At 37.3% G+C, this 26,793-nt stretch overlaps 1 protein-coding gene across 2 annotated transcripts; it reads right to left on the bottom strand.

Moving 5' to 3' along the window:
* Positions 1-1,680: 1,680 nt before the first annotated feature.
* LOC309511136 (5-hydroxytryptamine receptor 3A-like) lies at positions 1,681-26,465 on the bottom strand. Of its 2 annotated transcripts, none has more exons than XM_082186221.1 (10): positions 26,382-26,465; positions 23,223-23,428; positions 23,099-23,143; positions 18,190-18,299; positions 16,792-16,964; positions 16,502-16,668; positions 11,840-12,050; positions 6,275-6,406; positions 5,264-5,853; positions 1,681-2,260 (listed from the first exon to the last, which is right to left on the bottom strand). In XM_082186221.1, the coding sequence occupies exons 1-9, from the start codon at positions 26,419-26,421 to the stop codon at positions 5,615-5,617; spliced, it is 1,323 nt and encodes a 440-aa protein (XP_082042347.1). In that variant the 5' UTR covers positions 26,422-26,465; the 3' UTR covers positions 1,681-2,260; positions 5,264-5,614. The 2 variants fall into 2 exon arrangements, with proteins under 2 accessions (XP_082042347.1, XP_082042348.1); XM_082186222.1 differs by having other exon boundaries at positions 23,223-23,423; positions 26,382-26,460.
* Positions 26,466-26,793: the final 328 nt, after the last annotated feature.

Below are 26,793 nucleotides of genomic sequence, written 5' to 3'. Positions count from 1 at the left end.
ATTTATTTAATGAATCATAATGTGATCGTATTATTCAACCCACTATTATTATGTTTGAGACATCAACCACTGGTCGATGACCATAATGTTTGTATAAACTGTAGGTAACAACTGGTAAAATGTACATCTAAGTAATTAAAAACTTAATATTTTCTTCTCAGCCATGTCAACAATTATCCGTGAGCGAAATCTCCTCCCATCTGTTGTCTGATTGGCCTTTCACAAAGGATTCCGGGGTAGTTAAAGTGTGTGGAGCCTGCATCTATGCGGGCTTTGCGGAAGACCGCTTCAAGGGTACAAAGGGGGCGCTGCTGAGCACACTTCAGAGCGTTAAAATGCTGGGGACGGACTCGTAGACTCGGCGAGCACGCGCAATTTAAGTCCACGAGACCGAAAGTTCACATGAAGTGCGCCATTTGGGACAGGGCCAAGATTACTCACTGGTGCTGTGCACATGCCGCGAGACTCCGCCCACACGCTGTTCTGATTGGCTGTGGATTTTGATTAATTTTGATGAATCTCGCGTAACGTTGCGTCTAGTGTGGACAGACAAATTATTTGTCGGTGGAATCTAATCGCATCCCGTCTGGTTAGGACACGGTGTGAGATTAATATCACGTTTTGCTCCAAAATCATGCATGTCAGTCATGTTTGAAATAACTTCTTAACACAGAGTGAGACAGAAAATATATTATTTTATAAAATTCTATACTATGATAGCCTACAAGCTATGTTGATTAGCATCGCATTATAGATACATAATTCTTATGAAAATACCTGAGATGGCTTGAAGAACACAGATATATCATCGCAATCATGTGTTTATTGTCTTCGTTTCATTAGTCAAAATGTCTCTATCTGCATGTTATACACTTTTATGCTAACATGCTAAAACCATGCTGAAAAGTAATTTAATTTGGGCATTTTTGTGTAAAATGTGCCACACCAAAAGACAGCGCAAAAGGGAACTTAAGCAGGAGTGCCAGATATACTTGATTTTTTTGAAAACATGAAGAGAGAAAACTCACATTGTAACTTTCAGTGTCCTTCTGAGGTGTTGTTCTTCCTCTTGAAAGAAGGAGGACGGCCACTCCCCAGAGGTCTTTTTGCCCGTTTAAAAAAAGGAATATGGCGTCACTCCTAATGATATCCATTTTTGGGACAAAATGTTTTAGCTAAGGGTGGCTTCAAAATATTATGCCTGAACTTTTAGTCAAGCAGACTCACAAGCAGACATCTGGGATATCAATATATGATTGAATAAACAGAAAATGAATTGATTTTCTTGTTTTTATTCAAAATCTAAATTTGTGAAATGTGCTTGGGACAGTCACGCCATGTTTGTTTTCTAGTTGGGCTGAAAATTGTGAAAAAATTGAAGATTGAACCCATGAATGCTCTGTATGTTCATATAAAACAGCACTTTCTGAACAATATCACCACCGTTTTTTTTACATATTTTTCTATAATTTACTTAACTTTGACACATTGGACCAAAAAAAGGCCATGTGATGTCAACCACCCCTTGCTTAATGTCATGCTAAGTACATGAAACCTCATATGGTGTGACACAACATCATAAGGTGTGACAGGGTTTTCTTGTCACACCATATGATCATTTTGTCACACTATATGATATGAACTGCATTTAAATACATAAATAATGCTCTTAGATACATATTTTATAGCTAATAGTTAAGTTTATTGAATATTTCGTCCTTTTAACACATTTTGATACTATATTATTCACACATTTAATATCTATACACCAACTCAATTTGGTGAATCCCTACTTCCCTACTATCCCATTTTCAAGCTGAATCCATGTTAAACAACAGCATTTTATATAATAAGATACAAGGAAATTAAACCTTTTATACATTTTCATGTTTCTTTAGAAATAAATAATGGACAAATGGAGTCTTTAAACGACTCAGATGTAAAGTTATTCGCTGTCAAAGTGACGCCAAAATGAATGGGAGTCAATGGAATGCTAACAGCAGGTGATGGTCCGCTAATCAATGGCGGCGCCCGGAGAAGCTTCGGTTTCCGGCTGATGGATTACCCCCTTGGTTATTCAGCTGTTGTGATATCCGATGTCCATATAAGGGATTTCCTGTGGACCTGTGAACTTTCTGCGTGAGGGCGCCCCCTGGCTTCCAGTATGAATGAAAACGAAATTACATCAGAGTGTTTAGAGCTCCATATTGCTAATATCATCTCATTTTGGGTAAAAATAGAAAAATAATACAAAAGTACACTGTAAAAAATGATGCAGGAGGGTGTTAAATTCAACCTGTGTAAATTAGTTATATTTTACTTAAGTATATTAGTTAGCAAGAAAAATATATTAAAATGGGTACATTCTAACTACACTACCTATTTTTTATCAGTAATATCGGCAACCTTAAAATAATGAGTAAAACATACCCCCAATTTATTAGTTCAGTGGTCGCAAATTGCACATGCGCCAACTTCAACGTCCAGGCGGGAATCACGGAATTCAAATTCAACGTTTTATAGCGAGACCACGAAGCTTTGAGCTCAAGGTAAGTTTTGTTTTGTTTGTTATTGTTGTTGTTTATCGTGTTGATATAACATAACGCATATGTTAACTTATTTAATGGTAAGATTTAGTGTACCAAAAGATTTGTGTAGCCTAATGTGTTCGCTTCTGTGTCGGCGGCGCGGCCATAGACAGTATGGGCGCGGCGACACAACCATGGCTGAGGATGGTCGATTTCGCGTAGTTCCAGGGTCATATACACCTGCAAATGCGAGTAAAAATCTACATTCATGAGTAAAATATTAGTGTTATGTACATGGCTGAAATAAGTGAACAAAGAGCAGCGCACATTGCATCTGTGTTTGACAGAGAGAGACTGTGTCCTTAGGACAGGGTAACGTTAGGCGATCAAGGCAGAGTAAAACTGTTTGTGGTTTGCTGGATAATTATTTTTAAGGTTTCCTTGCATTTATATGATGATCTCTGTGTTAGAAGGGATCAAATCATAAAGTACTTTTATTATTGTTATTTTTTACGGAGATATGATAATTATTGTATGCATTTCTGTTGGATTATTTCACTTAATATATGTCAAAAACGGTAGCTTAGTTATGTTAATATATTTGGGCAATTTGGGCTTGTTTTCACTTGGGTTCGCGATGTGATTAATTCGTTATCCATATCCTCATTTAACGTACACAAAATTGTTCACATATTATGCTAGCATATCACCTAGCTTTAACTGCTGCTCTCCTCTTTTGATTTTGCATCATGCAGATGTAATTATGCATCATGCAATAGCAGTGTTGTTGTTTTTTTAAGCAAGATGCAGCTTACAGTGATTTAAGCCTAAATGCCGTTAATTTATGTCTTGATTAAATCTATAATCAAAAATTAATAATTAAAACATTTCTTACTTTCTTTTTCTTCCACAGAAAGATCTTTATGAAAACATTTGAATTTTGAAGACCGTGCAAGAAGAATATTATAAGTTCAGCCACAGACTGTTTCATCCCATGAAGGCATTTATTTTGAATGGGAAGTGTTGAAGAAGTTTTATAACGTAAGTGGTAAAACTTTACAATAAGGTTTCATTTGTTAACATTAGTTAATGCATTAATTAAGATGGACTATTAATGAGCAATACAATATTAATCTTTTCTAAGATTTACAGTCGTTCATTGTTCATATTAGTTCACAGTGCATTATAATGTTAACAACTTTTTATTATAATAATTAATTGATAAATGCTGAAATTAACATGAACTAAGATTAACAAATGCTGTAGAAGTGTTGTTCATTCAAAGTAGTTAAAGTGATAGCCTAGTTCACCCAAAAATGTAAGTTATGTCATTAATTACTCGCCTTCATGTCGATTCAAACCTGTAAGACATTCTTTTATCTTCAGAACACAAATAAAGATATTTTTAATGAAATCTGAGATTTCTCTCCCTCCATTGACAGTCTACATCCACCCCATTGACTCTTCAAAAAGTTCATGAAGAGATTGTTAAACAAATCCATATGAATTAAGTGGTTAAGTTAAAATTTTCTGAAGAGAGACGATCCCTTTTTATGATAAACATATTCAATTTAGGCTTTTATTCACATAAACATTGTTCAGCGAACAAATAGAAGCTCATTGGTTCTTGCTGAAGCTCAAACGTGCTGCGTAACACGAGAATGAACCTCATTGGTTCTCGCACATCAAGGGAACATGTTTGAGCTTCCGTTTACCACAACTGATGTCTGAGTTGATGAATGTTTATATGTGAATAAAAGCCTACATTTAATCTGTTCATCATATAAAGTGATTGTCTTTCTTCAGAACATTTGCGCTAAACCACTTAATTCATAAGGATTAGTTTTACGATCTCTTTATGAACTTTTTGAAGCTTCAAAGTTGTGTAGACTGCAAATGGAGGGACAGAAATCTCTCAGATTTCATCAAAAAGATCTTCATTTGTGAACGTAAGTCTTATGGGTTTGGAACGACATGAGGGTGATTAGCCTAAATGATGACAGAATTTAAAGTTTTGGGTGAATAACCATTTAACTAATATTAACTAATGAAACCTTATTGTAAAGTGTTATCACGTGAGTGAAATGAAGTTGTATGTCGCTTAAAATTGGATGTTGAATAATGGTTATTTTTTACCTACATTAATTTGTGTTAAGTTTATAATGTAATGTTTGTTTGTATCCATATTACATGTCAGTCCATTAAGGTAAATGAGATCTGTTTGAAATAACAAAATGTGAGAGAGATTTAATGTTGCTTTTAATGTATATTCTGACTTCCCATTATTTTTAAATTGAAAGTTTTGAAGAAGTTGTATGTTATATGAATGTAAGAGGGCTCTTTTGTAGTTCCTTTGTTAGTTTGAAATGTTTGTTTTTTGGTCAATAAAAAAGTAATAGATGAAATATCCTGTGTCTGGCCATTTTTAGGTAAATTTAACCATCTCTGAATAAGTAATTTTTAATTATTTCTATTGACTTATTATTATTAATAAAAATTAAATAGATGGACTTTTGCCTGCTAACAATAGAGTAATTATTACTTAGTAATTAGTTGTGTAATGTAATGAGAAATATTCGGTAGACTTTACCTAATTTTGTTTAGTATGTCATAGCCATTAAATGTAGGTACTCTCTATTCAAAAATATGGGATGAAATCTACCCAAACAAAGTGAGTGCAAATTGTTACCTCAATTTTATTGGGTAGATTCTATAGGTTTGTTTTTACAGTGTACTTTGTACCATAGTAACTTTTTTTTCACATAATTTTTCAGAACTTCAACTTGTACTCAAGTACATTGTTTCTTAAGTAGCCATTTACTATAGATATTTTTTGTATTTTTTCCACCACATATATGTTGCTTTGGTTCTTCGCCTAGAAGTATTATGATCATGTTTTTTCTGTCTTTTTAGTGTAGTTTTTTTATAGACCTCTGTCGGTATTTCATGTAAGTCTGCCAGTGAGAGTGTGTGTTCTGTCTGCATCTTTGTGTTTTGCCCATGTATTATTGTGTGTAAAACTCTATAAACTGTATACAAACCCTGAATAAAAGTTAATATTGTGTGCTATATCATGTAAGACATCTCTATGGAAACCAAAGCTTCCAAAGCACAGACATGAACACAATAATAGTTATTATGTAAAGAACCAAGAAGGTCACATCTATGATTCTTGCCACTCTGGTCCAGGACAGCTTCTTTCGTTGGTTTTGTCGAGTTGCAGCCCAACACTCAGTGAGGATCTGCTTCAGACGGTTTAGGGTATAAGACTCTTCATTCTGATCTTTAACTGAGTCTGGAGGATTCTGCTGGTCTATTACGCTGTCTGTGAGAGGAAAAAAAGAAAAGCACAGGACCGGATAAATTCTGTTTTGTCTGCATAATCATATACATGATTTTTTTTGATGGGGAATCTTTGCTCATACTCCATTATAGAACTAGAAACGAATTTCACATGTGGTTTTGGGGTGGCTTGTTTAATATCTGATTGCATGGTTTTATATTCGCTAATTTCAGACTTCAAATGCTATTTTCATCCATCCATCCATCAATTATCCAAATCGTTTGTACTTTTTTTTTTTCATGGAGTCTAATTAATCTAAAGATTAATTTTATTTGCATAAAGTACCAAGTGACAAAGCAAACAAATCTTAAACTTAATTTCACAACTAAACCTTAATTTGTGAAGTAAAAGTATAAAATACATAAAAATGTTCCTCATAATCAGATGCTGTGTCGACTCTTACCATCTCGGCCACTAACAGTAGATGCTGTTTCCACTGATCTCTTCTCAGCACCTCTAGCCATCAGAAAATTCACAAGGAAGGTCTCCAGCAAGCCGATGCCAATTAGACAGAAAACCGCACAGCAGAAAACCCCTGTGAAAAACAGGAAACCATAGCCATTCTTGTAGTTTGTGTGTGTCTGTAATGCTGTAGATGAAAACCTTTTGTGCACTAAATATTTTTTAAATCCTGCATAATATTTGATTACCACAACACTCACGCTGTCGAATCACATAGGTACTATTATGAATAACATAAAATTAATAATACTTTTTTTTCTCTCCATTTTAATTATAACATTAGGCTGAATGATCAGTGATTCAGCCCAGTTCATGATGATTATGTGAACATCACTAACTAGACAACATCACCTAATCACATTTAGTCTTGGGCTTCCTTTACCATAACTAATGTGCTTTAAAAACATTTTAGAAAGTCAAGGGTCAAGAGCCTAACTAAAGCAAACACTGATCTCCATCATGATGACTTCAAACAAAACTATTATTTTCAATAAAATAAAAATGACTGAAATAAAGGCTATCTGGGCTGTGTTTTACAAAAGCATCGTAATCCTAAGTTGATCGTAGAGACCATTGTTGGCAATTATTTTTATGATCAACTTAGGCTTATGATGCTTTTGAAAAACGCAACCCTGGTTAGTAATGTGAAGCTGGTAATGCTGTTTGTGGAGATGTTTAATCCTCCTCTGCTGAGATCTTCACAGATTTAATGTATTTTCTCTTCAGTCGATTTCATCTAATGCCCAGTACACATTATATGATTTTGGCCTGTCCCAGACGAAGGATGGCAAATCGTGGCGATTTCTGTGGTTGTGGCTCTTAAACGGTGGTCCTACACTCTAAAAACTCCTGGGTCAAAAATAACCCATAATGGGTTATTTTTGACCCAACTCCTGGGTTAAAAAGGGACCAACTAATTTATGGGTTATTTCAACTCAGAAAATTGGGTTATGCTTTTTGACCCAAATTATGGGTTAAATACCTGACCCAAATGTTGGGTTTAAAAAACCCAACATCTGGGTAGAAATAACCCAAAAATTAGTTGATAATTTTTTAACCCAGGAGTTGGGTCAAAAATAACCTAACTTGGGTCACTATCCCAGTATGCTTTATTTCAGAAAATAAAACTTTGTTTTACATTATATTACACACTTCAAGCACTTTAAAAATTTTATTGCATTAAATAAAAATCTATAAGAAAAAACACACACTTGGACATGTTTATTTTCATATTTATTTTAGGTCACACTGTAATAACAATATTAGAAATAAAAAATAGAAAATAAACAACAATTCTCAGAAGAGCCTCAGGAATTTAAGCCTGGGGACAAGATTTTTTATAGTGTCCTCATCAAAGAGAAGAAATGCCTCATCTATCTGAAAGACAGAAAACAAGACAACATGAGTATTGTTAATAAGTCGAGACAATTGTGAACCACTCACCAGACATTCTTTCATTATCAAGCTAACAAATAATCACTTTTAAGGTAATGCAGTGGCTTTTTTTCTTTCTTTTTTTTTTACATGGCCCAAATTGCTAGTTAACTAATGTGGTTCTTTTGCAGCATTAACATTACCCATTTTGTGTGAATGACATTTTCTTTCATTAAAAAGTGTAATGACAGCCCATTCTTATGCATAACAGCTTAAAGACAAGGCACAATAATATTTTAGGGTTGTACATACCCCACTGTCGAAGAAGTTGTGACTTTCACAAAATCTTGCACTGACACATTTAAGTCTTATTTAAAAAAAAAAATGTAGGTATAGAGAGATGATATAAGGGCAATAAGAGTAAAATGCTCACCTCTAAAATTCTCTGTCAGCTCAGACAGCTGCCACTCAGTTAGCTTATCAGCGACAAAACTGTCCATTCAAAATGACCTGGAGAAAACATAGCAATATAGAGGTTAGCAACAATTTGAAGACTTGACCCGCTTCTTTAACTCTCACTACTTCAGCCAGTAGAGCACTGTATAATATGATAAGCACGGCACAGCTGGTAAACATAACGTTAACTCAACTATTGTGTTGCCTCGTCGCTCTGTAGCCGCAGCTATGGGGCTCGCACACCGGACGAGAAGCGCCGCGTCGCGTCTAGGACAACTCGAGGTATCGCTCACCGGGACGTGCACTCTCTCAAAGGGCTCGCACACCGGACGCGAAGCGCAGCGCCGCGTCTTTAAAATTCGAACACATTATTCTCTATGAGTGTAACGGACACACACACACACACACACACACACACACACACACACACACCGGCGGTCTGTCCGCGGCACCCAGCAACGGCTCAGGACCGTGTTCAAAATCGCGTCCGGTGTGCGATAACGTTACCTCGAGTTGTCCTAGACCTAGATGTTGTCGTGATAGCCGCGGCTACATGCCAACCACAGAATTACCACGGCTAACGCTAGTCTCAACGTAGCAAGGTTTTTTTTATTTTTTATTTTTTTTTATTAAGCAAATGGTGCTAAACTAGCAACAGGGACATGGACACAAAAGTTAACATTACATCAACACTGAAAATACTCTCTTACCTTGAATATAGATGAAGTTGCACCGATGAAGCACAGGCCAAAACGGATCGAGCGCGAAGCGACGGTTATTTCAAACGACTGTTGTGAGAAAATTCCAGAACAACTGCGAGAGAGAGAGAGAGAGAAAGCCAACCCTATAACCCAGAACATGGGTTACTCTTTGAAAAATAACCCAGAAACCCAAACAACCCATAAATTGGGTCAAAATATTAGCCCTATAACCCAGAAAATGGTTACTCTCTGAAAAAATAACCCATAATTTTAACCCAACACAAATAACCCAGAAAATGGGTTGAAGAAATAACCCAGGAGTTTTTAGAGTGTATACGTCGTACAGTGAGAGAGGTTCAAAGACGGCCGTTGTCACGGTCTTGTGACCAAAGATAGCCTGCGATCATTTTCTGACAGTGTCAGAGATTTAGCATGATCATCTCACAGTGTTTTTGCTGCTACGACCTATGTCTACTGACTATGTCTACTGCCAATAAAAATGCAACATGAAATGGTGAATTGATCAACACAACATGCCGCTAAAACTTAAAACTACTGACTTCAATCTCCATTTGCGAGATTGGCATGCCAAGTTCTCCTCTTTTCCCTAGCCATGACCCCGCCCATATTCTCCTCTTTCACTTCCTCTTTTTTTCAGGGCACATAAAAATCACAATTGCCCAAGTGTGATTCATCTTTCTCTATTTGTTTACCACTAGCGCATACTGATGACGTTTTATTATTCTATACTGTCTTGAGTCGTAGCCAACAATTGAATAGGTGTCATCCTCGTACAGTCTACGTCGTACCCAAGTTTTTAGATCCATGTCGTACATTTGTGTCCGTGTGATTTGTAATGATCTTATAGGATTGCTGAAATCGGATAGTCTGTGGCAGGGACTGTAGCAACTGGAAGTCAGTTGTAGTTTCTGTTCTTGTTGTTTCTCTTTCCATTCTGCTTGTTAACAGCAGGTGTTCATCATTAACCCAGCTAACAGATTTTTGTTATAAAAATGTTCTCCAAACATTTAGGGCCCTATTTTAACGATCTAAGCACATGGTCTAAAGCCTAGGTCAAGTTCACTTAGGGCGTGTCCAAATCCACTTTTGTTAGTTTAAGGCGAGACACTACAGGTGAATAGGGTAAAATTTTAAAATAATAGATATCACCATGAAACTTCCTCAGTTGATTACTTACACAAGTATATAAAAAAAAAATGTATTACAAGTTTTAGAAATTTTTGTTTAATTATGCAAATCATGCATCATCTCATTAAATATGCACGATTTTGCATATATTTTCAGTAGATAGATCTGAACATATGATAAAGCCAGGTGCAAAATTATTTTTTCATTTTGTTTACACACAAGATGAAAATAAAAATTCAGAGGGATTTCAGGATATATACTTTCATTACCTCGGAAATCAAATATACTGTCCATAGCCATAAAAAAACGATTTTCGCCATATTTTTTTTATTAAAATGTCACATAAATCAGGCCAGGAATGATTTATTAACAAATCCCTCTGAAAATATCTTCAGAATACTGCTAAGTGTATAACTGGAAAGTTTGGTGTACACAGGCGCTACACAGGCTGAGATGTTTCTACTGGAGAATGACAAAAAACTCATTTTGAGAAAACGGCAGTTAAAGATTTAAATAGCTCTAAATGAGATTTCGTCGTTAGCTTTAAATCCCCCTTTGGACATTCACGATTGGTTACTGATAGAAAGGAAATGCCCATATTTGGGTTACATAGCGTTGTGAAGCAGACTCAGAGCTTTACAACGATACCGGTCATGACAGACTTCAGTGAACAGACGGATCTCGGCATGTCGCGTTGGAATACTAACTTCCTGGTAAATTCGGGCGAAACTTACTGCCGCAAGTAAGCAAAATGTAATAAAATAAACATCTTAATGTATATTTTCAACGTTTTCTTTATAGCAGCTTGAAAGAACACACATTGAAGGAGTAAACTAGCCCAAAATCTCAAAACTGACCACTGCATGAAAAATCGATGTTTTTGCCTGCCGTGTCTCGCCTTAAAGACGGGAAAAATGATCGGCATGTCAGGCGCATGGTCTAAAAGGGTTGTCCCTATTCTCATAATGAGTCATGGGTGTGTTTTGGGATTTACGTGCATTAAACCAATCAGAGTCTCATCTCCCATTCCCTTTAAATGCCAGTTGCGCTCGTGCCATGGCAGATTCGCTGTTTCCATGACGGAATTTGATAGTGGAGCGACTGAAAGCGTCTCCAGATCGCAAACGGATCTGCTCGTGCGCGAGGTAAAAGTGCGCAAGCAGACCATCTACGGGACAAGCCGGATTCCATCATGTCTTTATGTACACAACAATAATCTTTTACATTGTAATCCTTTTATTTTAAATATTTGGCATGTTCGTGAGCTGCTGTGCGTCCCTGTGTGTTTAATAAGCAGAGTGTACGCGCGTTGTGGACTGGCCTATAGGCGCACATTACTAATACGCTCATTAAATAACAAAAAAATATATTGCGCCATTGACTTTAGGCCAGGTTTCAGTTGGTGCAGTCTATTTCTGTTGCCTCAAAATAGCAATGCGCCAACAATGCGTCTGAACACACCTCGTTTTCAGACCGGCACCCCCATGGGCGCACAAATGGGCGCACAAATGGGCGCAAATGCAACTGCATCGGTCTGAAACTAGCAAAAAACACTTGCATCGCGCTTGGCGCTGCATTGTGCCGGGTGTAAGATAGGGCCCTGAGTGTTGGTTCTGGGAACATACAAAATTTCCTTGACCTTAGAGAAACGTGTTTGAGAATTAAATCCTTAAAATCTCAACTATATTTCAGTTTAAGATAATATTCTAAGTTTAATGCATATTGTTTGATTGTTGTGACTTCATTTGAGATTCAATTAAAAGGATTGCATTCGTAAAAATTAACCTAAATTAAGTAATATTAAATAATCAGGTCTATAGACTCACCAATCAGAGGGATGTTTTCAGCCGTAGAGGGAAGTGTGCTATAAAGAATCAGCAGCATCACAGAAATAGACAGGAGCAAAGTCACTTTAAAGCTCACTTTGTCTGATCCACTTGTGTCAATGAAGAAGGCGATCACATCCAGCACGAGGAAGAAAAATACAGGTATTATAATGTTTATGACATACAGTAGAGGTCTCCTTTTTATGGTGACCTGCCATGAAGAGAGAGAGAGAGAGAGAGAGAGAGAGAGAGAGAGAGAGAGAGAGAGAGAGAGAGAGAGAGAGAGAGAGAGAGAGAGAGAGAGAGAGAGAGAGAGAGAGAGAGAGAGAGAGAGAGAGAGAGAGTTTTAAAGAACAAACAGTTGGGTCTCTTATTACCAATAATGATTGGATTAGAGAGCTCTCTTTATAATTGTTACTAGTAAGAATTTAATTAAAGTGCTACATGTATTGTGATATATCGTTAAATAAAACTCATATGGTGATATTTGAACTTGGTCATATTGCCTATCACTAATATATAAAATTCATTTCATTTCAATTTTAATGGTGACAAAGATTTGTGTTTGGTTAGAACTAAATTTTTCATTTTATGGTAACACTTTACAATAAGGTCTCATTTGTTAACATTAATTAATGTACTTACATGAACTAACAATAAGCAATTCACTTATTACAGTTGTTATGAACCTTTGTTCATGTTATTACCATATTATTAAAGTATATACTCTCTTAATTTATAAGATATTTGATACCCCTGCCTTTTTAACCCATTCAGACCCTGCGTCCATTACAATGGACATCACATGTCAACCCCCCCTTTTTTTACTTCTGGAGCACTTCACCTAGTTTAAAGCCTGCAGTCCATTAGATTGGACGCTTGTCATCCAATCAAATGGCAGTAAAGCTCTGCATGTAGTAATTATAAAAAAAAACACTACTTTGAAGAGAAGCATGTCAGCACTTCACTCCAAACACAGAAGCAAGCAACATTTTCTATGGTTTTATTTAAATTTTTTGATATGTTTGTCAGTATTTCATAGTTTGTATGTAAAATAGAAAGATTGAAATTATTAATTAAAGTTAAAAATCGATTGTAGAATTTCAAATTTTAAATCAGGATTTTTTCAAATGTGTCTGTCCATTAGAATGGACAGTGGGTTCAAAAGCCTGTTACTGAAATCACATTCCAGTAATTGAAGTCCAGTAATGCTGATTGAAATTTCTTATATAAAAAATCTATATCACAGTACCGATACATTTTTTTAACTTTTTCATATGCAGAATATATAGTTCTTGAAGTGCTTGAACATATAGCTGATGGAAGTATCTCAGATGTTGACTTTATGTGGAGTGATGATGAGGAAGATGGAGATGTAAGAAAAATATCCGTATTTAAAACTTTATAAAGTAAAATGACTAGCTTCCGGCGAAACTGTACAAAACATACAGATTTGACATAAATCTAAAGCGTAACTTGAAAATTAATTATTTTTCTTACACAAACGCATCGCTTCGCTTCAGAAGGCCTTTATTTACCCCCAAGAGCCGCATGGAGCACTTTTATCATGGATGGATGCACGTTTATGGACTTTCAAAACAGAAACAACCATTCACTGCCATTATAAAGCTTGGAAGCCAGGACAGTTTTTTAATATAACTCCGATTGTATTCGTCTGAAAGAAGAACAATGTCATACACACCTAGGATGGCTTGAGGGTGAGTAAATCATGGGCCAATTTAAATTTTTGGGTGAACTATCCCTTTATAGGTATAGTACACCCCAAAATTATATTTGTCATCACTTACTCATCCTTATGTTGTTCCAAATCTGTATGAGTTTCTTTATTCGGCTGAACACAAAAGAAGATATTTTGAAGAATGTCGGTAACTAGACAGTTGACAGTATAGCCATTGATTTCCATATTATTTCCTACTATAGCCTATATTTCCTAATAACTACATATTATATTTATTATGATATAATATTATAATTATTAGTAATTATTTTGAAAATTATAATAATATTTAACAGTAATGTATCAATATAGATATTACAGTACAATACCGTATAATTAATTACAGCAAAAGCAGATCAAATGACGAAATACAGTACAAATACAGTAAAGTACTATTTGGTAGTTTACAGTACTGATCTTGTGTACTGTAAAGTGAATTACAGTACAGTTACTGGAAATCGAAATACATGCATCATGCATGGCAACCGTGCTGCCAGTAATGTACTGTAGAAATACAAGAAAATCGTTAACAGAGAAATTGTTTCAAAGATGCACACAGTAAATTACTCTAACGTGAATGTGTTGATTGATTCCTAGGTTTATTTTGTTATGAATAAACAAATGTGCGATCTATAAAGCAAAAACCTTACAATTAAAGTTGAAATGTTGTAATGTTCAAGTTTTTGATCTAAAAAAGAAAGATTCGCAAAGAAAATGACTCTAACATGACCATATTGATTGATTCTAAGATATTTAGTTTATTACAAACAATGTGCAATCTGTAAAACAAAAACCTCAAAATTAAAGTTGAAATGGTATACTGTTGAAAAGTTTTTGACCTTGAGAAAAAGCTTTAAGTATATACTAACAATTTTTATGTTTATTATTTAATTTTATGTTGGTACATTTTTGTGAAGTACACCTGTTTTGACCTGACGTCCATTGAAATGGACAAAAAAAATTACAATTAAAGCAAAACAAAACATTTTTTTTTATTTTTTTTATTTGGTCTCATTTATAGAAGCCTCATGAGCTGGGAAAATGTACTTTTATATTTTTCAGAAACCTAAAACATAATTCAGGTCTGAACGGGTTAAATTACCATATTTGACTTTAATTTTAAGGTTTTTGTTTGGCAGCCGCAGCTGACAGTCATTTGACCCTTTTTTACGATTTTTTTTACAATGAAGGTTTTTGATCGTGATTATTCAGGAAATACCTGTAAAATAACAGTGTTTTTCAGTTTATTTAATTTAGGATGTTTTACAGTTTTTTGGGGAGCTGACAGTCATTTGACCATTTTATCATTTAACTGTTTTCTTTCTGTTAAATTACAGATTATATTTGTAATTTTACATACATTTTTATGTAATTTAAGAAAACAGAAAAAATACTGTATGAAAAATACAATACATTTTCTGTATAAAAAGTGTGAATTACTGTAATTTGTCATTAATGTCACAATACCTAAAATAACAGCTGAATTTTTATTTTACAGATATTATTTGTAATTTTACAGTGTTTTGAGTACAATTTAAAATTAAAGAAAATGATCGTAAAAAAAAATCACAGTTATTTTCTGTAAAATTAGGATTTTTTTTTTACAGTGTGGGCACTTGTAATGACACATCAAGGATGTTAAGAGGCTCAAAGCAGGTTTAAAACTTGCCCCATTGAAGTCAACAGGGTGCAAATTTTAAAAAGAGGATAACACAGTGTAGGCAACACCGATTTTTGTCGTTGTTCTCTGTACTGACAGCACTCCAAATGTACAAAAAAATGAGCTCAATGTTAAAATTGACCGGAGTTCTCCTTTAAAGGATTTATCTTGAACTCTGTCATGGAAACTATCATGTGTAAACCTTAGTAAAACAATTTAATAATCAATTAAAAAGGAATTTATACCTGTATTATATTACACTGTTGCCTGTACATCTGCGGTGCCATCTTCTGGTCAGACGCGGGAATTAATTAGGCCTGTGACTCTTATTGTGCATTATGGGTATTCTCTAGACATATTCCCTGCATCCCAATGTGCATAATATCCGCCCTATCTGCCCTAAATAGTATTGACAATTACTAATGTCACATACTATTTAGGATGGGTAGTATGCACATTTGGCACATTCTCTAGAGTCTAGACTACTGTTATTGCGGTGCATTTTGGGATTTAATGTGCACTCGATAACGTCCACTATGATTTCTGACACCACTACAAATGGCTGTCCCCTCAAATAGTGCTCTATTTAAGGGTATGGGGGAGATTTCACAGCCAAACACTTGATATTCCAAAACAAATCGGCTGTTTGAACGAAATAAATGACTGAATGACTCTTTAAGACAGTGAATCTGTGCATCTTGATTGATTAATGTCTCATCTAATCAGCTGTATTCCATTTGCAAAATATACCAACCTTTTCTGTTTTGAATGACTTGTCATTGTTATTTTGTTTATTTTGTTTAATCTTGTCATTGTAGTTTTAGTAAAGCCACTGTGTTTACAATTTGTTGTTTTGTTTTTTGGATTTGTAATTGTAATTTTGTTTTCATAATTGTGATTTGTTTTGCACTTCTCGGCCACCATGAAAATGTAATATCCTTAAAATATTTGTATCAATATGAATGATTTATTCCAAACATATTTAGCATGCTGTAAAAGGGTCTATTAATAAATAATGTAATGCTGATAGATGTACACGCATATTCACATCTTCCATGCAACATCTGTGCGCCTTCTGGTGTGTGAACCATATTATTAAAGTATATACTCTCTTAATTTATAAGATATTTGATGCACCTGCCTTTTTAAGAGTTAAAATAATTAATAATTTAATTTTGACAATAGTTGTTATTTTTTTGTTTTGTTCTTTTCTTTTCTTTTATTATTAAATATTGGTTTATATTTCATACCCAGTACTCTGTACCTGATATATCAGCTGATTAATGTAAAACTCTCCAACATCACCATCAATGGTAGCATTACTGCTATTTATACTGACGAGATCCCACTCTCCCTGGGCCTGAAAGAGCTCCTTCGACTTGAATGTCGCCCACTTTGCATCAGTTAATGCGTCAAGTATAATCTCCTGATCTGAGGGAACAGACATTCATATTTTAGTATTTCATATTAAACTCAAATAGTTTAGAAGAATAAACCATGTGATCTTTCATATGTGTTTGTTTGTCTAAACTGATTAATGTGTTTCAGATGTACCTGAATACGCTGTAGACTGAAGTGTTATACTGCAGATTTGGGTGTCGAAGGGAAACCTGTAGAGATCCATCTTACAGGCCGTGGTCAGAGATAAAACATCAGTTGAGACTGTAAAGCCGTTACTGAATAACTGCACATATGGAGACTCCTTTGTTCCAAAATCTGTCTTGATGCTAAATGGATAAATTAACACTGATTATTAAAGACATGATGATTGGTATTCAAATCAAATGTATTTGCAAATTTGCGAACTACTGAGGGGGTGTCATGTCAGGGGTGTACACTACAATCCTCCTATGCACACTTCAATATGCTCAACAAACACAGATTAATGTGTTTTACATGGCGGGATAAATCGGGGCAAAAATCTATCGATTTATGCTTAAGCTTATAACTTGACTCCAATAAAGGAAAACGGGTGAATGCGTTTACAGGACCACATGCATTATCAGTTTATTCAGCATAATCAAGTTAAGAATGTAGAAAGCAGAAACGGACTGACCTTTCAGCATCTGTCACTGCATTAATGGCACATACTCTCAGACAACGATGGATAATGCTATATCAACTATCTTAATTTACTGGCTTAATATTTCTCTTGTGGACCTACATTAATAACAGTGAAAATATTTCTTGTTAAACGCCTGTCTGTGTTTAAAGCTGCTTTTGATTTTCACATATGGCAGATTTGTGCTGTGTTCGTGAATTGAAGACTGTTATTAGACCTATAATTTTAGTCATATTATTATTATTATTAACTTTTAATTGTATTGCTTTTAGTGTCATTAAATGTTTTGTTAATGTGCTACGGAAACAAAATGTTGGCGTACAACGATGCAGTTTTCACCTAGAGGCTCAAACAACAAACTGAATTAGAATGATGTGTCTGTTATAACAAGCACTCTTGACAATTTTACATTTATTTCAAAATGAATATATCACCTTGAATATATCACCTTGCAATTCAATTTTGAGGTGGGATGTAGTTTTGTAGTCGGTTTTAAAAACATTTTCATTGAGGACTCCTTATATGCTCGTGTCGGTGATGTTGACAGTGTGGTTATGCACAACCCTAGTCTGAAACCTAAAATAAACCTTATGTGGTAGAAAACACTGAATAGTTGTGATATATGACAGCGCTGAGCTGATCACATGAAGCACTAAACATTCTAATCACACCGGTGTGATCGTACGCTCCAGGGACCAGCCAAGGCTTATCTCACAGGCTGTTTTATGTGCAGTATGAACAAAGCCTTTGAATCGGTTTTATAATTTCCTGTCATTTCCGTTGTCATACTATTACCTTTATTCTATCCATCATTTTTAAATCTTTCTGACCTATCATTAAAAGGTAAAAACAACCAAAATAAAAGGTTCTGGCAGAAGTATTTTTTATACCTTTCCATTATATTAATGTCTGGAGTCCAAAACAAATTTTTAGGGGCTGCATATAATGTGATTCCACAATATTGGTCAGGTTTCCACGTCAAATTGGAATTTGGCCAACCCTGGAAAATTAGATGAAGTTCAGAGTGATTATAAGACAGATATTGCACAGTAAATTCTCCAGTGTTGAATTAACACTATTCTGTGTTCTTATGGGAACCATAAGCTGGGTGTTAAAGTAACATGAAGCAGTGTTACGGTACTGATCCACTTGTCCGACACGACTGTCGCATGGTGTCGTGACGCCTCGCCACATTTGTACGTTGATGAGCGTTTACCGCTATAGGCGTGGTTTTGACCGAGCGGGAAATGTTGCTTATTAGAACAGAGGACCTGCGAGAGACTTCCCCCCGTCTCCATATGCTCAACTTCTATTGGATAGTCGCGTCGCGTTCAACGGAATTCATTTGCATAAAGATGGGCATCGGCCAGCTTTTTGACGTGAAGCATTTTTCCAAATGAAGCGCCGCCTTCCCGGAATGCTTTGCGGGCGCGTCAAAGTCGCTTGACGTCACCCATAGGAATATAGTGGAGTGCGGCGCTACAGAAGAGTCGCACGGACAAGTGGATCAGTACCGTTAGAGTTAATGAGATACTTAAGTGATTAATTGAGTGATGATTGTTTGATTATTGAAGACACCTGATGATAATAAGCAGAATCACTGAAGAAAAGAGAAACAGAAGAACTACAACTGACTTCAGCCACAGCCTTAGATGAAATCAACTGTAGATAAACGACATTAAGGGTGCTTTGACACTGGCAGTTTATTTTGGAACGGGGCACGGTTCGCATGAAAAATCGCTAATGTGAATGCTGTCATGTGGACCCGGGTGCGCACTGGGGTACCGAACCCGAGACTACCTGGAGGAGGAACCGTGTTGCGGTTCGAGTGAAAGTGAAAGCAACACGGACTCGGGTGCGCACTTGTTCAGGTTAGAAAAGTGACCTGCCCATGCATTTTAGCTGATTATTATGTATTTAGTTAAATAAAACGCATGTAAGGGATGATAGTGCTGATGATTTACCTTGGATACGAGCGTGAGCCTGCAGTGTATTCGCGCATAGCGCGCAGAATCAGGACAATAAATTAATGGAAATCCACTGTCTCCTCAAAAGAGTTTGTTTGCAAGCAGCAGAAAACCACCTTATGTGACACACACACACAGTAAACCTGTGTTGTTCACTCAGCTGTGCATAATAGCACCAAATTAATAAAAAACACAATATATTGACTCGCCTTCTGTTTTCTATCATGCGCCGTGCACGCTTGCAATGACGTAAGATGCACGCAAACGCACCAGGGTTCGATAGAATCAAGTTGAGTGTGAAACCAGACCAACGCTGCGGGGGGCGCCGGGAACAAACGCGCTCAGGCCCGGACCACAGCAAACGAGCCAGTGTGAAAGCAGCATAAATCTCCTATTACAAACCAGACTGACGTTATTTCTGCCATTCATCTACAGAAGTTCTTTTTGAGAATTAACAGAGGTTTAGATGTTGATGATTTATTAAAAATGTTTACATTTAGTTTACGTTTAGTCTCCATTATGGTGAGCAGTGTTTCATTTAGTTGGGTAGTTTGACTTTTTTTTTTTTTTTAGATCAGTTTTTGGTTTTTGTAGTAATGTATAACAAAACACATAAATTGTTGCAAATGAAGCCATAAACGAAACTGATCATGAGATATATGTCACGGTCATGTTCTTCTGTCTTCGTCTGTGTGTGCACTACACTTCCCAGAGTCCTCAGTCGTCATCACCTGCACCTGGTCCTCATCATCCTCATCATCATCATCATCACCGTCACCTGTCTTCCCTCATAATCTTCTGTGTATTTAAGTTCCTGTCCTTCACTTGTCTTTGGTCGGTTAATGTTTATGGTTAGGTTGTCTATTGCCAAGGATCTTTATTCTGAGCACACGCTCCCTTTTTGTTTGTATTTGTGAAGTTTGTGAATTAAAACCTTGGAAGTTATCTGTGAGTTCGTCTCCTCCTTCATCCACCCTGAGAGAGCCTGACAGATTAACCGACCTAAGAAGGAATATGGAGGAAGACGAATTTGAGGCTTTTTTATTTAATCAGAATGGGAGTTCATTGGAGGAGTTTGTTGAAGTGTACCTGCATCTGCATCAGGATGTTTACTGGGAGGAGGAATTTTTAAAGCAGCGTTTCTGGTGCGGGTTAGAAGATCCACTCGCCCAGATTCTGCTGAATGAGTACCTGCACCTACCCTTTATTAAATTTATGGACAAAGCTCTTTGGGTTTGTGGGTCCTCTCTCACCGTAACACCAGCCGATCCCGATCCAGCCGAGCCTGCACATCACGCCAGTCCAATCGAGCCTGCACTTCACGCCAGTCCAGCCGAGCCCGCACTTCACGCCAAATCTGCTGAGACCAAAGTAGTATGCGTCGTGCCCGCCGCCCCTGAGACTGTGAGTGTCATGCCTGCCGTGTCTGGGACAGCAAGCGTCATGTCTGCCAGGTCTGGGTCTCTTCACATCAGGCCTGACACTAGATCGGTTTTTCACAAACTGCTATCGAGCCTGGCAGATCCTCCGCTGATGTCAGTGCGATCTGCCAAGATGGCAGCTCCTCCAGAGTTTCGTCCAGCCGTCGCCTGCCCGCCAGAGCCAGTCGCCTGCCCGCCAGAGCCAGTCGCCTGCCCGCCAGAGCCAGTCGCCTGCCCGCCAAAGCCTGAGTCAGTGCCAGAGTTTGCAAAGCCCTCTTCACCGCTGGTCCCGTCCAGCACTGAGCCTTCACCGCTGGTCCCGTCCAGCACAGAATCTTCACCGCTGGTCCCGTCCAGCACCGAGCCTTCACCGCTGGTCCCGTCCAGCACCGAGCCTACTTCACCGCTGGTCCCGTCCAGCACCGAGCCTACTTCACCGCTGGTCCCGTCCAGCACCGAGCCTACTTCATCGCTGGTCCTGCCCAGCACAAAGCCCTCTTCGCTGGTCCCGTCCAGCACAAAGCCTTCACCGCTGGTCCCGCCCAGCACAAAGCCTTCACCGCTGGTCCTGCCCAGCACCGAACCCTCATCGCTAGATCTGCCCAGCACCGAGCCCTCATCGCTAGATCTGCCCAGCACCGAGCCCTCATCGCTGGATCTGCCCAGCACCGAGCCCTCATCGCTGGATCTGCCCAGCACCGAGCCCTCATCGCTGGATCTGCCCAGCACCGAGCCCTCATCGCTGGATCTGCCCAGCACCGAGCCCTCATCGCTGCCCTCTCTAAAACCCGGGACTTTCCCCAAGTATTTTTTGGGGGGGGGCCATAGAGCTCCGTCCTGGCTACTCCAGGGGCCACGGCCACCCGAAGGGTCCTCTCCGCCGTGGCCGCCCGATGGGTCCTCTCCGCCGTGGCCGCCCGATGGGTCCTCACCGCCGTGGCCACCCGAAGGGGCTTCTCCGCCGTGGCCACCCGAAGGGGCTTCTCCGCCGTGGCCACCCGAAGGGGTTTCTCCGCCGTGGCCACCGGAAGGGGTTTCTCCGCCGCGGCCACCGGAAGGGTCCGCACCGCCGTGGCCACCGGAAGGGTCCGCACCGCCGTGGCCACCGGAAGGGTCCGCACCGCCATGGCCACCTGATCAGCCTGTTCCTCCATGGTCCCCTGTTCAGCCTGCACCGTCTTGATCACCTCCTCTGTCTGTCCTGCCACCATCCTGGAGTCCGTACTTCAGAACCTGGTCCACCTTCCCGTCACGGACTCCAGGATGCCCACCCCCCCTCCCGTATGCTGCCTTCTTCGGCGCGGGACGCGCCTTGCGGGAGGGGGGAGTAATGTCACGGTCATGTTCTTCTGTCTTCGTCTGTGTGTGCACTACACTTCCCAGAGTCCTCAGTCGTCATCACCTGCACCTGGTCCTCATCATCCTCATCATCATCATCATCACCGTCACCTGTCTTCCCTCATAATCTTCTGTGTATTTAAGTTCCTGTCCTTCACTTGTCTTTGGTCGGTTAATGTTTATGGTTAGGTTGTCTATTGCCAAGGATCTTTATTCTGAGCACACGCTCCCTTTTTGTTTGTATTTGTGAAGTTTGTGAATTAAAACCTTGGAAGTTATCTGTGAGTTCGTCTCCTCCTTCATCCACCCTGAGAGAGCCTGACAATATAGTTATTATCATAATGTTTTTTTTATTTTTTTATTTTTTTTTTACATTTTTAAATACAAATGGGGGATTTTTTTAGATGCACACATACATCAAGCACACATACATTCAGAATGAGTTATCTGTGGCAAGAAATTATTGCTGGTGAACATTTATTAACAATGAATACAATAAACTGTCAGAAATGAATTTAATCAACATTTCTTCTTTATGATGATAACTATCTCACCTGGTCAGTTTTGTTTATGGCTTCGTTTGCAACAATGTATGTGCTTTGTTAAACACTTACAAAAACAACAAACTGATTTAAAGAAACAGTGATCACCATAATGGCGACCAAATGTTTTCAATAAATCATCAACAGTCTAAACCTTAATGTTAATTCTCAAAAAGAACTTCTGTAGATGAATGGCAGAAATAACGTCAATCTGGTTTGTAAGAGATTTAATGTATTTTATCTACAGTTGATTTCATCTAAAGCTGTGTCTGGAAGTCAGTAGTAGTTCTTGTGTTTCTCTTTCCTTAAGTGATTCTGCTTATTATCATCAGATGTCTTCAATAATCAAACAATCATCACTCAGTTAATCACTTATCTCATTAACTCTAACACTGCTTCAGTGTTGCTATAACATCCTGCTGGTTGTTCCCATATGAACGCTGAGCGGTGTTCATTCAACACCAGGGAATTTACTGTGTGTATGCTTGAAAATCAATTAAAACCTCTAATCACAACTTTTAAAACACTTACAGTTATCATTTTGACCTGTGTCGAGATGCTCTGGGCTTTTTCATTCTGTAGATAAAAAGAAGTGTTGAGAGATGACACTACAACTTGATATCCCATAATGTCCTGAATCATGCTGGACACATACCACATTTGTGATGGAGGTCACATATAGGTCCACAGAAATGATGGCAGGGTCGAAGTATATGACGTCTTCAGGGTCGTCGTGGAATGTCAAGGGCGACATTCTAGTATTCTGAGAGTAATTCTCGGTCAAGCTGAGACGATCAAAAAGTCTCTTTTTAGCTTGAGCTGTTTCTGCTTTGCTGCAGTTTTCAGCATCAGACTCCTGTCCTTTGCATATGAGACATTCAGTAACACAGCTAAGTATATTCTCCAAGCACACAGTGAAAAAGAATTTCATGTTTAAACATTCGTCTTTCTACATTTCACATTCTATGTCTCCTAGTGATGTTACATTTGACACTCACGCTTCAAAGCGCTTATTGAGTACGCAGCGCAATTTATTTAATATAATTGTTACATTTAATTTATTCCCACACTTTAATATGTGAATTATATTATCAGAAAACTGAACATTTAGTGCAGTCAGGCTTTTATTTGTATTTAATGGATACAACAACGGAGCTGAAATACGCTGCGCACTCGGGTTCAGAGGTGTATAGTCCAGGGGTCTTTAAATATGGAGTCATTTCAGCCTTAATAAGCCTGTTAACAAGCAGAATCACTGAAGGAAAGAAGAGAACAGAAAAAGAGACGAGCAGAAACACAAGAACTACAACTGACTTCAGACACAGCCTCAGATGAAATCAACTGAAGAGAAAACAAGACATTAAATCTGTGAAGATCTCAGCAGAGGAGGATTAAACAACTCCACAAACAGCATTACCAGCTTCACTTATTACTAACCAGACTGACTTTATTTCTGCCAGACGGCTACAGAAGTTGTTATTAAGAATTAACAAAGGTTTAACTCTAATGTGTTTCATTTGAAGTCACCATAACAGTGATCAGTGTGCCCATTAGTTGGGCTTTAACTCTTATTATATCTTTTGTCTTTATTGGCCGCTGTGATAGTGTGTTTGTCAAACACATTTGCAGTAGTAAAGAAAGCTAAAATGAAATGAGATCGGGTGATGATGGTTACCTGTTCATGATTTTAAAATCATCATGAAATAGCCTGAATCAATGATGTCATTTGTATTTAACAATTGTGGGTAACACATTATAATAACTCCACGCAGTTAATCATTAGTTAAGCATTAGTAAACAGTTAATTCATCATTTGTAAAGCATTATTAGACATTAATAAGCAGTATATAAATACAGCTATAAATGCTTTATTCTTGTTTTAAAGTATCTATAATGTGTTTAATAATTGTATTTTCATACTTTAACGATCAATTTATCATTTCTAAATGAATACAGCATTATTTACAAAGCAGTTATTTAGGAGTTGTCAGTGGTTCATAAGATCACTTAGATAGTGTGAGTAAATGATTAATAAACTATTTAAATGTACATTCATACATCTTATTATTCAGACATATAGTAATAGTTACTTGTGTGCTATGCTTTATTAACATGTATTTCTACTGTAATTCAGGGTTAATTCAGGTAGTTATAAAGCATTTAGTAGTGGTCAGTCATCTATTTTTGTGAGCTCAAGTGAGGACTAGTTATGCCTTATAACACATTTATAAAGGAGATTTAAAGGCTCAGTTAAATATTTCTATGTTCTGTATCACTGTGTTGTGTTTCCTTTTTCTGTTTAGAAGATAACTGAGTCTTTAAATCTCCTTTATAAATGCTTTACAATGCATTAGTAAAAGTAAAAGTCCTCCTCAGTATTTTGTTCCAATCACCTGGATTTGCTAATTCAGCAGGAGAGAGAACTAATTAGTGAAATCAGCTGACTGAGTTTATGGGTGGAATAAACATATGGCAGGACTTCTACTTTCTGACTCCTAGGCTATACCTAGCGCTTTAGGCTACTAATACGGATTGTTTAAAAATGGCTTTACAGTAGGCTAATGAACATGAAAATAATGATCAAGGATCCAAACAAATAAAAGACAAATTCTGCTATAAAGCAGATGTACAGAAGACATTAAAGTCATTGTTTCAGTCATTTCAGTGAAGATTCAATTCAGTTCAATAACTAGACATGTTAAGGCAGGCAGACATTCCCCACACGCATGTCACATGCACATTGTTAGTTTAGACGTTATGACAGGCAGACGTTCTCCACATGCATGTTAACAGATCATAAAGCTTATAGGAAAAAAAGACACTATTTTAAACCAAATTCTTGGCATGTTTGCCATACATACTTCACAACTGATCAAACAAAGGTTCTTCCCATTGAGTATGAATCAGCAGCAATGAGAGTAGCTTTTGAAAGGGAACACCGATCACCATAATGGTAACTAATCAAACAAAGCTTACATTCAATAAAACATCAACATGAATTAATGTTAAAACTCTGTTAATTCTTAATGAAAGCTTTTGTACACATATGACAGTAATAGTAATAGCCAGTCTGGTTAGTAATAAGTGAAGCTGGTAATGCTGTTTGTGGAGTTGTTTAATCATCTTCTGCTGAGATCTTCACATATTTTAAAGTCTTCTTTTATTTGCAGCTGATTTCATGTTGCGTGGCTTTAAGTCAGTTGTAGTTGTGTTTCATTTTCTGAGAGTGCAAGAATGATGCTGAACCAACATCACAATGTTACATTGATTTAATAGCCAATCATTACCATTGATTTTTTTGATGAAAGTTCAACATTATTTAAGCATTAATTGTGGGTGCAACAGTGATGATGTTGATTCAATGCAGTTAACGTTGATGCATTAACATTGTTTCAATGGTTTCTAACACATTATTAACATTTCAAATTGAGAAAACAGCATTGGTTATATATATTATTAATATATATTATTAAGATATTATTAACAGACATGAATTAACAATATGTATTCATTAATATTATAGATCAGTGTTTCCCAACCCTGTTCCTGGAGGCACACCATCACTACACATTGTTGAACTCTTCCTAATCAAACACACCCCATTCAACTCATCAGCTCAGACCAGAACTATTTGGGTCAGATAAGGGAGACATCCAAAATGCGTAGAGTTGGTGTGCCTCCTTAAGCAGGGTTGGGAAACACTGATCTAGATTAACAAGTGTTGGAAAAAACGTTGTCATTTGTGATGCCTAATGCATTAACTGCTGTTGACAAATTGAACCTTATTGTAAAGTGTTAAGCAATATTTACTTACCCATTGAGACAAGAAAAACTATTAGCCAGTGTAAGTGCATGGTCAATAAAAAAAAATCCAAGTGTCTGAGATACTTCTTCTGTATGGGATGAGGATTCACTCTTGAACAGTCAATCATATGGTCATATTTATACACTGGGAGTGAGCAACGCATCCTCACACCCAATCATAGGCGGAGCCTGGATATTTTCATTTTTGCCTCTCATGCCATTTACATTTTCTTTAAGACTTTTGGTTTGACTGTATTTTAATATAACCTTTAACACATTCTGTTAACTAAAAGTAACGTTGCACCTTCATGTCTACTAATTCTCAATAGAGTGTTATCACCATGAATAACAAAAATGTAAAAGCAGACGAAAGTAATAACAGAAAGGTAAATAAAATGAGAGGAGAACAAATAGGCATTTGG

Source organism: Leuciscus leuciscus (genome assembly GCF_965113295.1).
Source record: "Leuciscus leuciscus genome assembly, chromosome: 1".
NCBI lineage: Eukaryota > Metazoa > Chordata > Actinopteri > Cypriniformes > Leuciscidae > Leuciscus > Leuciscus leuciscus.
The sequence above is the reverse complement of the archived record's forward strand: the minus strand, read 5'-3'. Positions and strand labels throughout refer to the sequence as shown.

Excerpts from the sequence above, each read along its gene's own strand:
- LOC309511136 (XM_082186221.1), bottom strand. The coding sequence starts at position 26,421 with ATGCACTTACACTGGCTAATAGTTTTTCTTGTCTCAATGG. Across the intron at positions 16,669-16,791 it reads TCAGTCTACAGCGTATTCAG|ATCAGGAGATTATACTTGAC; the intron begins GTACATCTGAAA and ends CTGTTCCCTCAG. Across the intron at positions 12,051-16,501 it reads TTAATCAGCTGATATATCAG|GTCACCATAAAAAGGAGACC; the intron begins GTACAGAGTACT and ends TCTTCATGGCAG.